The sequence below is a fragment of the Trichechus manatus genome, unplaced genomic scaffold, assembly GCF_000243295.1.
Source record: "Trichechus manatus latirostris isolate Lorelei unplaced genomic scaffold, TriManLat1.0 scaffold00009, whole genome shotgun sequence".
Classification (NCBI taxonomy): domain Eukaryota; kingdom Metazoa; phylum Chordata; class Mammalia; order Sirenia; family Trichechidae; genus Trichechus; species Trichechus manatus.
In genome coordinates this window covers 27,990,834-28,003,502 of record NW_004443945.1, presented here as the reverse complement: position 1 = coordinate 28,003,502, position 12,669 = coordinate 27,990,834, and the positions used below count along the sequence as shown (strand labels likewise).

Below are 12,669 nucleotides of genomic sequence, written 5' to 3'. Positions count from 1 at the left end.
CTGTAGGTTCTCTTTTTACTCTTTTGGTGAAGTCTTTTGAAGAGCATAGGTGTTTGATTTTTAGAAGATCCCAGTTATCTAGCTTATCTATTGAGGTTTGTGTGTTGATGGTTTGTATCTACTGATTCTTGATCTCTGGTCCTGAAGGGAAATAAAAGAAAGCTTAATTAAAATTGTTGAACTCATTAGGGTATCTAGGCTATAGATACACATAAACCCAAAATGTGTAATGGTTCTAACACAATGAATTATGTCCTTTGCCTAGTAAATGATCCATACAATGATTCAGGCACACAGGGTCCTCTCATCTTGTAGCTCTGCCAATCCTAATGCAGGTCCTCATCCTGCCAACAGAAAAGGAAGTAAAAAAGATCATGGAAGCTAACATCCTTTTTTAAAGTCTTGGCTTAAAAGTGTTATAGAGCACTTCTGCTCATCTTCTACTGCTGAGAACTTATCAGTTGGCTGATTCTAACTACAAGGGATACTGAGAAATGTCACCTAGCTGTGTACCTAAAAGAAGAAGGAATGGATTATGGTGAACACATTGGAGTCTCTGCCACAGTCCGTTTTCTGGTCGTCAAATATTCATTTGCACCCCTCCTTCCATATGTAGAATACACTCAGATTCGTCCACAAGGGGAACCATCCAAAATTTCCTCCGGTTATTGCTTCTTGCTCAAAATTCAGATGATGCTCAGTCCTGTCTATAAGGTCAGGATGTATTCCCTTGAGATGTGACAAACCTATGAACAAAAAGTCAAGCTATCTGCCCCATCCCACTATACACACACACATACCCCAAGTATACAGTGATAAAACTGGGCCAGAATAACTGCCATTGAGAAAAGGGACTAATGGGAGACACACAGCATTCACTGGTCCATTGCAGTGATGAATTCATGCTTAGAAGGCATTTTTCAAAGAAGTAAGTTCCTTGATTAGAAACTGGATCTCCATTCCAGGAGGAACTCTGCTGTCCATTGTTCATTTGAAAGGTTCTTGGTGCATTATCCTCTATGGCCACATCTGAAATGACCCATTGGGGAGTATTACCTTCCTCGGGGGCTACACAGCATTCACTGCTCTCTGCTCGTATAAGTTTGGAGTGCTAAATATTATTTTAAAGTTTAAACAATCAAAGAACTTTAAGACTGGGCTCAAGATTTCTTTGGCAAAGCAGTTCCCTCTAATATTTAATAGATTTCTGATCAGTTTACTTATAGTCAGTTTCAGATGCCAGTAACCATACCCAGAGTTATTTTCTAGACATAGTTCTCAAGCCTGATTTATTTCCTTACTAAAACCCATGAGGGCAAGAATTCTGTCTTGATCTATCAATGTATACCCAGAACCTAGCACCTCGTGTTTACCTGGCACAAAGTGGGAGCATTTATTAAATATATATAAAGTGCCTAAAGTAGTGCCTACAAAATAATTGGTATTCAACAAACAGTAATTATTCACATGAAGTGAGAAATTCATTAGAGTAGGAGCCAGCAGACCAGAATTTTAATTTAATTCTAGCTCTACTGCTACTTAGCTGGGAAATATTGTCCAAGTTATTTTTCTCATATTCTAGGTGGTCCTTACTTTATTTTCTACACTTCTATGGTTCACTCCCAATCCAGATTTTTTTTTTTTTTTTTTTTTTTGCACTTTTGCACTTTTGCAATTCACTCCCAATTCTTGAAGACAAAAGGACTGCTTTCACGATGACAAATCCATGAGAGGCCTACAGGAAGCTCTTTCTGAAAATCTTCAAACTACAACATTAATCTATAATGGTAATAGGTTTTGTTACGGGAAGCAGTTGGCATCCAAACTAATGTGATCCATTAAACACAGGCTCCATCTAATACCATAAGATTTTGAAAGTGACCAATTGTAAGTGATTAATGTGTCTGAGAACCCTGTAATGGCTAATGTAACTTTGGAAATGCATCAACAAACACACGTTTTTTGAAATTTGGATGTTCATAATGAGTCTTATGCTACATACTAGACAGAATATCCAAGGAAGTATTTTGGAGATCACAAAATGCCCAAGGAGCAGTTGGAGCTGTGCACAGTGCAAAATAGAACTATAAACTTGTCTTTAAAATGTGGTAGATGACTTCAAGGCATTGATTGCCACCCTGGCTGCATATTATAATCACTTTGTGAGGTTTTAAAATACACGAGTGCCTGAGCCCTACTCCCAGAGATTCTAATATAAAAGATCTTGTAATTTTACAACCTCCCCAGTGATTCTAATTAAGAATTCTAATTTGAATCGCTGCTTTAAAGGAGGGAAACCTCATTGTAAAAGACACCTTCCTTACCCTTCTGTTACAAGAAGCAAGAAAAATTCCCCGTCTCTATTACTGCTTTATACAATTTTATTACTTGGAATAGCCATGGTTTTCATTGGTCGTATTTTTAAATGAGAATCATTTGTTTGTGCAGAGGGGTGGGATGAGCTGTAGAGGCTCTGGCTTGGGCGAGATTCTGTGACCACCAAGCAGTAACACTGGCCCCTTCCTCGGCAGCACATCATGCTCGTGCAGCGTCAGATGTCTGTGATAGAAGAGGACTTGGAGGAATTCCAACTTGCTCTGAAACACTACGTGGAGAGCGCATCCTCCCAAAGTGGATGCTTGCGGTAAGCAGCCCTGTGTACACTCCTTAGCTGGGTTGGGTGGGGGAGAAGGCATTTCCTCCCGTCGTAGATGAGGGTGGGGTTTGAAAGACTGGCATTTGAGAATTCTCCATGTTAAATCACACTCACTAATCCAGCCCTCTGGGTTGTGCAGTTTGTGACGTTTAACTGGTTGTTTTCTCTTTTATACTTGGACTCTGTGTCAATTTCATCATTAGGGGTACTGAGGGAAAGAAAATGGAGAGAACAATTTGGATGAGAAGAGGCGTTTCGGACAGATTGAAATTCCCACTGGCATCCAGGCAGGTTCACAGACTGATTTCAAATCATCTCTGGTAGACGAGGCCCTGACTCCAGTGCATCGCGCTCTGATTGCTCCCTTGGCAGGCTACCCTGTGGCATAATAACCATTTCAACTATTATGAACTTGCACAGATCTCTGAACTCATGTTTTCAGAGCTTGGACATAAAAGAAAAATCAACAGCTCTTTCCTTTCCCCATTCCATGACCACTCCAGCTCAGGCTTCTAGTATATGTAGTTTAAAAAAAGATACTCATTTAAAAATAAAATTTAATTTTTAGAACATGCAAAAAGAACCTATATATACTTTCTATAGTATACACTGTAGAAAGTAGAGTTCAGTAAAATCCTTTTTGATTAGTGAGTAGATAAAGAGGAAAAAGTCTATTTTGGTGTATCACAATCTCCAGGGATGTGTTAGATCTTTTACATTTATTAAAGGATAACAAAGATTTTGTTTTGTTTTGTTTTTTTAAGGTTCAGAAATGCTGCTTTGGTGTGTATGGGGAAAATAACCTGAAGAGACCAAAACAGCCCCAGGGAGCAGGAAATAGGCAGTGGGAGAGTAAAAGAAACCAGTAGATAGGATTGTGCTGCCTGCTGCAAATTCTGCTCTCCCAGTAACCGTGGAAAATTGCCCCTCAACTCCCACCGAGAAGCAGAGGGAAGGAGAACCTACTCTTCCTGTAATATAAGCTTCTCCTTTTCCTTTGTAAGACTGGTCTATTTCTTAAGGGCTCTTCACTCCTTGTTGCTGATTTTTCAGCCACTTTCTTTCTTGTACTGAAATGATCAAAAAGCAGACTTTATCAAATGGGATGAGCATCAAAGAATCACTACACATGGATGGGATATGTGTGAAAGACATGTTACGCTGGTCCGTCTAAATGTCATTTTTCACTTATACCAGTTAATTAATCAAACTCAATTTTCTATCCGTACCGATTGATGAATAATGAAATGGGCCACTCAAGCCATCAGCCATGATTCCATACGATTGCTGAGTGCTTGATGATGAAATAGGGTTCTGTGAATTATCCAACTTTGGCAGTTTCTTTTTTGCCATTGCTTTTTGGCTCAGCACACTTGGTTAGACAGGAAATACTACTATAAAATAAAATAAAAATGGTCGAGAACTTACTGGATAAGCCGTTTGGTACCCATTTTCTTACTTAATCTTTATAGCAATCATCTAAAATATGTATGGTACCCAGCTTAGGAAGAAACTGAAGCTCAGATGGATTAAATAACTTGCCCAAGTTTGTCTGACTCCAAAGCCCATGTATAATCCTTGAATTAGATTTTCCTGGACTTTGTGTGGTTAACCCAGGGTAGAATAGACAAGATCCTTCCTGTTCCAGTTACAACAAGGTCCTACTTGCTTCAGTTCAGGCTACTGAATTAGAGAAGATTTTGTCCTCTAGGTATTTGACTAGGAGACTCGGAGCCTTGGGGACTGACACAAGCTTTGTCATAGCAGTTAGTCAATTGAGTTTTAAAAATGACTTAAGTTAGGGAAAACTCAGACACATCAATTGTGTGGACCCATGAATAAAACACACACACACAGAGTTTGGTACTATTCTTCACTTATTGTAATCAGGAAGGTTCATTAATTCCTGTGTTTGCAGAGAGTACCAACTGAATATATGTGGTATACACAGTGTGTTCTCAGCTGTGGCTAACACCACAGAAAGAGGTAATAGTTTCTGGCTTCAAGGAACTTAGATTCTAGTTGAGAGAATAGAATACACATGCATGAAGATAGAGAGCAATTAAAGCCATATTTCTTGGCCTAAGATTTCACAGCTGTCAAAATGGAAATGGTTTCTGAGGTCACTCTCAGATATAAAATTCTAGAATTTGAATGTGTTCTAAACTCTATGTCAAAGGCCAAGGGAACATGAATGTGGGATTTTATTTTAAAAATCAACCTTGAGCCTGGATCGTGGCCAGAGAAACCTCCTTAAGAACTAATAGTGCCCTGTGTCACATTGAACTATTAATCATTTATCAGTGTTTTTATATAAACGAAATAAATTGGTGGCCAGAGCTTGGTATGAAGACATGTGGGGACTGTCCCTTCTGTTGTGGCTTTTCTCTCATGGCTAGGCTCTTTGGCTTAAGGTAGGGGATGTGGGGCAAGGAAGAAGCTGAGAGGAAGAGGGAGTCCTGTCCGTTATGGGCTGGTTTGCCTCAGGTAAGATCTTTAACCCCAACTTTCCCTGTCCCAGAAAAGTCACTTCACTGACTCACTTTCCAACTATTAAGGGTCTCCTGAAGCTCAGTGCTGAAGCTCTTAGTAACTACACCCAGGGACAGCTTAGCCAGAGAACTCTTGCTTCAGCTAGTGGGTGTTAAGTGTCACAGGATATGTAAACATGTCGAGGAGGAAGACAGTGAGTGTTCCAGGTTAGTAAAATCATATAAGCAACAGCTCAGATATGGGCCACATAATTTTGTCTGCCAATCATTTAATTCCTAAACCTTTTTATTTTAACAATTGCTAGTGGATGTCTTTCCCCAAATTATTTCATAATTAGTCTTTTCCTGCTAGCTCCATGCCATCGTCACATACATGTCATTATCTGTATTTTATAGTCTCAAGTAGCAATGTCCTTAAATGTCATTGCCATTTAGTGGTCTGTGTGGCCCTTTCGGAAAGCACCCAGTCTGTAGAGGAATTCTGGTTAGTATTTCACCCACCCAAGTCCTACTGAGACAAAATCTGCACTTGGTTGTCTCTGTATCTGCTTCTTGTCACCCTTTTTAGGTTTCCTACTCTTTTTCCTGTACTGTAAAGTGGCTAAGAGGCAGCCTTTGGAGTAAAAATGTCTAGATTCCAACCCCAGTTTCATCACTACTAACTGTATGATCAAGTTATTTGGCCAAGTTATTTAATCCCTCCATACCTCAGTTTCCTTATCTGTAAAATGGAGAAAACAATTGCACCTACCTGTATCAGAGGGAATGTTTTCAACTACAATTTAGAGAAAGCACAACAATGGTAGCTTACATCCTAAGTACATTGTTTCTTCTCTATTAAGAAGTCTGGAGGTAGAAGCCTCAGGGCTACATCTGCAGTTTACTGCTGTCTTCAAAGATCCAAGTTCTGTCTTTCGGCACCACCATCTTTCTTTCAGCTCTGCCATATGGCTCTCAACCAGATGGCCTACACGCAGAAAGAAGGGAGCAATAATAGCAAACTCTCCTCTCGATGTCTGATCCTAAGGATGCAAATGTTTTCCATAGGAGCCTCGCCCCCTGCCCCCCACCTCAGCATTCTTCCCTTTGCATCTCCCTGGCCAGAACTCAAATCACATGGCCATTCCTTGCTACAGGGGAGGCTAAAGCAAGTATCCAGCAAAGAGGAGTGAGATTGTTATGACTGTCTCAGTCCAGTACTGGCTGGTACATTAGGCAAATTGCAGCCTGAACAATGGCAGAGTTCTATTAGCAAGAGGAGAGTAACAGTTGGGTAGGCAGCTGACAGTGTCTGCCACATGACTCCCAGTGTAACTGTGAAGGTAAAACGACTTAATCCATGCAAAATGCTTAGGGTCTGGAAGAGAGCAGTTCGTGTAAGTGATCATCGACATCACCATTATTGTTAATACTTGTACTACTAACATTATGATTATTATCATTATTGACTAGCAGCTTCTCATTGTCACATTTCCCTGTTTATTTTCTGGTCCATTTTTCCCTATTCTTTTTACTTCTGTCACGCTTCTCAGCTTTGACACCACTAAGGCTTAGCTTTCACAGCTACTTAGACTTCGTTTTTTGGCTATTGCGCTAACAACTAATTAAACACACACACACACACACACACACACATACTATATGCCAAGAACTGGGCTAAGCATTCTACATGAAACACTTTATTTAATCATCATAGGAATATGATTGTCAACATTTTAAAGATGAGAAAACTGAGGTTAAGAAATGGGCCCAAGGTCACATTGCTAATAAGTGGTTGGGCCATACTTCAAACCACTACCTTATCAACACTGTATCCTCTTCAGTCCTTGGAAAGAGTCAGTATTATTCTAAGATTTTCTGAATTTTGTATAGTCTTGTGCTTAGTCTGGAAAATGGAAGGTTCAGGCAGCAGTATAAGTGGGTTTTTAATGTAATAAGTAATACGAATGAATTAGTTTGCAGGAAGTTGTTGAAGAAGAGCCTGAAATGCTAGGCTAAGTATTTTAAACCTTCTCCTGAAGAAAGTAGACTTGAATTGAAATTTGCCCCTTACATTGTCAGGTTCCCTGTGCAAATTTTTGGTTTGGAAAATATCTTCACCAGATGTATAAACACAAAGATATTTAACAGGAAATGAAATCTATAATCATTTGAGATGCTCTTTTTGAACAAAAATAAGTATTCTGGAATAGACTTATAATTTACCAGAATACTTAAACTTATGGATCACAGTCATATGATTACAAATGAGTGAATTAAGGAAAATTTAAAGCAGTCTTTCTCTAAGTGTGGCCTCTAAGTGGATTATTCACATCCAAGTTACCTAGGGGCTTGTAAAACTGCAGATTCCAGGCTGACACTAGACAATATATCTGTGAGGGTGGATTCAGTAAGTCTGTATTTTTTATAAGCATCCTAGGTTTTCTGCACACAAAATGTAGAATCATTTAATCTTAGAGGAAGGAGGTTTTTCAAAAAGAAAAAGGAAGAAGAGAGCTTAGTCACACTTCAATAAAAAGTTTTACTTAAAAAACAAAAAGAACTTGAACTAGAAGTCAGGAGACTTGTGTTCTAGCCCCAGCTCTGCAACTAATTTATTATGTGATCTTGTGTAACCCATTTAGTGATTCTAGGCCTCAGCTTCCCTGCCGAGGGTTGAACTGCGCTTTAGCCCAGCAGTTCTTAAACGTTTGAGATTGTAGACCTAGAAAATCTCCAATTTCATTTCTCAATTCCTATTATCCTCTGATAAACCTTTCCACAGAAAATCCGAATTTGAACTAATACCAATATTTGTCTCTTTATACCTCAATGAACCAAGCTAGATAAACAACCCATGAAAAACATTGAACTATTTACAGGCAGAGATTTAAAAAAAAAAAAAAAAAAAAATTTTTTAAATTTGTTTTTAGCTCCTGCCCCCTGCTGGTCATATTTAGGTATATACAAAATCTACAGACTATTTTTTGAGTCGGAATCAACTCGATGGCAATGGGTTTGGGTTTTTTTTTTGTTTGTTTTGATATTTTCCTAGTATGTTCTTTGTTATCTACTCAAAATTTGTTTTTCTAGCCTCACATTTTGCTTTATAGTCTGAATATATTGTGAAACATTAGGCTGTACAAACTAGACTTGTGGGATTAATTTTTAAAGGCATCTTTTTGTCTCCCATCTCCCTTGAGTTTATGAATCTGTCCCCTCCTCTTTATTCCTTTGTTTCTACCTTAGTTTTCAGGAAGGATTATGGAGATGAAATGCTTATCTACCAAGAAAGGGTTTGAACCCATGTGGGTACTACCCCGCTGGATCTTAAATCCAACACCTTAACCACTAGGCCATTCCAGTAGTGTCTTACTTTCAATCTTTACCATCCCTCACCTAAGCTACTTCACTAATCTCTAGGTTTTCTTCAAACTTTGTATGACTGCCCTCCGTACCATACCCCTAATGCCATCAGAAGGGTCCTTTAAACACAGCTTTAACCATGTCATTCTCACTGCTTTAAAACCTACAATGGCAAGGAGCCCTGGTGGCACAAAGGTTCAGTACTGGGCTGCTAACTAAAAGGTTGGCAGTTTGAACCCAACCAGGGGCTCTGTGGGAGAAAGACTGGGTGATCTTCTTCTGTAAAAATTACAGCCAAGAAAACCCATGGGGCAGTTCTACTCGTCACACCTGGTTGCTGTGAGTTGGAATCCACTTGATGCACCCAACAAGGAGAATGAGGATTAAAAAATAATAATAGCTATATCTTTAGGAATTAAAAAGCACCAGATTAAAAAAGCAAAAAATAAAACAAAACAAAAAAACACCTTTAATGGTTCTTCATTGCTACAGGATTAAATCCACAATCTTCACATCAACCTGTCTTTTCAGCCATACCTCTCTTCACTCCTCCAAAACATATCATGCAGGCTTTTAGCCACATTCAGGCTAGTCGAAGAACTGGAAGGAACAAATCTGTCTTCCCCAAATTGGAAAAGGAATGAAAAACTAAAATTACGGCAGGAACATGGACTCTCAAACTTAATCCGGACCAAGACAAAGTTGAGGGGTGAATGTGTGTGTGTGTGTGTAACAGGGAAAGAGGGAGAGGACCACTGGTCACTGGAGAAACTTGGGAGTCAGTTGTATAGCAGCAGCAGTGTGGTCCAGGTGACTCCAGTGGCTTAGAGCAGGACCCGAGACAAAAGCTGTCCATGCAGGGAGAAACGGGTAAGGCCAAGAATTTGGCAAGAGTTATTACAGAGTTTGACAGGACCCAATACAAAGAATTATACTTGAGGACAAGGACAGCTGCATGCACTCATATTTTTCTGAACCCTGGTACAACAGATGCTCAATAAATTCTTTTGAATGAATGGATGAATGAAATTTCACAGAAGTTGTATTTGTGATATCTATACTATATTGAGATTGTCATGATGCTGCACAAGAAAATTGAAAAATTCTTATGCCAAGCAAACAGATAAATTGAATTAATCAGTTCTGGACAAAACTGTTCAATTCTCATGCAGGCACCATAAGTTGTTTCCTATACCAATGGATAAGATTGTTTCATGCCACATATAGAGATGATTACAAAAATTAGCTCGCTTCTTGTCTTTAAATTTCCTCTGGCTAATGATGCCTTTTCTTTTTCATTTCAGTATTTCTATTCAGAAGCTTTCAAATGAATCTCGCTACATGATTTATGAGTTCTGGGAGAATACTAGTGTATGGAATAGGTAAGTTATGAGCAGGGATTATTTTTTGTGAAGCCACATAGGTAGCAATGTACACGATGTAATTTTTAGACTTGTAGGAAAAACACCATTCCCTTTACCTCTCTTTAATACCTGTCCTATTTACTCATCATCCTGAATTCCACGTTTAGGAATTTCTTTTATGGATTAGAAACCACTTTCCTCTTGAGGCACAAATACTTTTGGTCATATCCCTCTTCAAATTTTAATTAACTTTACTGATGTTTTTAGGTAAGGTTTAGATAGAGGCCATGGGAGTCTAAGGCAAGGGGTGAGACAAAGGATGTAGAAAAGGGAGGACCAGAAAAATCTCTTTACCTACTAAATTTCCATAAGATAAGCTCTGTAGTTATTATTTTACAAATAAAGCTAGATATAATGGTTAAGATCCTCAAGGCCTAACAAATTCACTAAGTGTCTTTAACCACTGCAAATAAAGAGGAAATTTAGGACCTTGTTTGGCAAAGATAAAATGAATCAATTTCCCTGACATTAAAATAATTAGTAATAAATAACAAAATATATAATTAGAAAAATGGATCAAGGACACTTTTTGCTGTCTTGAGATTATAGAAAACAGTTCCAGTTGGTTTTAAGTAGCACAAATATAGCTCTCCAATAAATCCATGTTTAGGTGGGTGTTAAATCTGGTAATGGATGTAATAGAATGCCTAGAAATTCAGTTGATACATATTTCACCAAAAAAGTTCAGTTTTTGTGACTATTTTGAAGGCTCTTTGTGGAATTATTAAGGCATATTGAGACCTACGGAGTTTCAGGCACAGAAGGGAAAGTTAAAAGGCAAGTTATTTAATTCAGTGTTTCCAGAGCTATACTTCAAAATAGGTGATTTTTATTTCTTTTTATTCTCCAGAGATGTAGGTTATCTACAGTCCTTTTCTTCAGTATCCGATTTTTTAAAACACTGTGACAGCCAAGATATTCTTCTTTCTGTTTATATTTCCCACTGCAATTAAAGTCTACCTTATATTGTTTTATCTTCTGTGGGGAATTAATGTTCTCTTTTAAAAATCTTTCTTGTTTCTGATGACAATTGTTAAATTAGCCTCTGAATCTTTTTCTTAAGGCTAAATAACCATTTTTAAAAGACTGTATTTGGGCACTTAATCTAGATCATTCAAAACCTTGTCATTTTGATTGAATTTGATGCCCACTGCATTCTAGCTAGGAAGATTGTAAATAAAAATGCACAGCCTTAACTTATAAATTATTTATACAGCCATCTTCAGACGAATTACAGCAAGACATTCCAAAGAAGTAACGTGGATTTCTTGGAAACTCCAGAACTCACATCTACTATGCTTGTTCCTGGTAATTATCCTGGGTTCACATGTTTCTTTGAGCTTTTGTATTGTCTTTTCCTTTTAAAAGGTAATATATTCTTTCCCCCTCATATTTTATCAATGGTGCTCTCTTTAGTTTTTTTTTTTTTTAATTGTATTTTCAACAAGGGTTTACAGAGCAAATTAGTTTCTCACTAAACAATTTATACACATACTGTTTTGACATTGGTTGCCACTCCCCAGACATGTCAACACTCTCCCCTTCTCGACCTTGGGTTCCCCATTACCAGCTTTCCTGTCCCCTCTTACCTTCTCATCCTTGCCCCTGAGCTGGTGTGCCCATTTAGTCTTCTTTTGTTTTATGGGCCTGTCTAATCTTTGGCTGAAGTGTGAACCTCAGGATGTTAAAAGGGAGCCCAGGGTCGATACTATTAGGGGTTTCTCCAGTCTCTGTCAGACCAGTCTGTTTTTTGTTTGTTTTTTTGTGAGTTAGAATTTTGTTGTACATTTTTCTCCAGCTCTGTCTGGGACCCTTTATTGTGATCCCTGTCAGAGCAGTTGGGGGTGGTAGCTGGACACCATCTAGTTGTGCTGGACTCAGTTTGGTGGAGGCTGTGGTAGTTGTGATCCATTAGTCCTTTGGACTAATCTTTCCCTTGTGTCTTTGGTTTTCTTCATTCTCTCTTGCTCCAGAGGGGGTGAGACCAGTGAAGTATCTTAGATGGCTGCTCACGAGCTTTTAAGATCCCAGATGCTATTAACCAAAGTAGAATGTAGAACATTTTCTTTATAAACTATGTTATGCCAACTGAGCTAGATATTCCCTGAGACCATAGTCCCCAGCCCTCAGCCAGTAATTCGGTCCCTCACAGAGTTTGGATGTCTGTGGAGCTTCCATTACCTTGCCTTGGTCAAATTGTGCTGGCTTCCCCAGTATTGTGTACTGTCTTAACTTTCACCATAGTTACCACTTATCTATTGTCTACATGAGTTTTTATAATAGTGGTCTCATACAATATTTTTTTTTTGTGATTATTTTGCTCAGTATAATGCTCTCCAGATTCATCCATGTTGTGAGATGTTTCACAGATTCATCATTGTTCTTTATCATTGTGTAGTATTAGTGTATGTACCATAGTTTATCCATTCATCTATTGATGGGAACTTAGGGTGTTTCCATCTTTTTGCTATTGTGAATAATGCTGCAATGAACATGGATGTGCATATGTCTATTTGTGTGATGGCTCTTATTTCTCTAGGATATATTCCTAGGAGTGGGATTGCTGGATCATATGGTATTTCTATTTTTAGCTTTTTAAGGAAGCGCCATATCGTTTTCCAAAATGGTTGTATTATTTTGCATTCCCACCAGCAGTGCATAGAGTTCCAATCTCCCCACAGGCCCTCCAACATTTTTTTTTTTAATTCCTGCCAGTAATGTCAGGGTGAGATGGTATCCCGTTGTAGTTTTG

At 38.5% G+C, this 12,669-nt stretch overlaps 1 protein-coding gene across 1 annotated transcript in view; it reads left to right on the top strand.

Annotated features, from left to right (window-relative positions):
- NECAB1 (N-terminal EF-hand calcium binding protein 1) overlaps nt 1-12,669 on the top strand; it is a 180,231-nt gene that overhangs the window by 165,903 nt on the left and 1,659 nt on the right. The window contains exons 10-12 of the mRNA XM_004370784.1: nt 2,532-2,644; nt 9,798-9,875; nt 11,134-11,225. Coding sequence (XP_004370841.1) covers nt 2,532-2,644; nt 9,798-9,875; nt 11,134-11,225 — 283 coding nt within the window. The remainder of the gene's footprint in view (nt 1-2,531; nt 2,645-9,797; nt 9,876-11,133; nt 11,226-12,669) is intronic.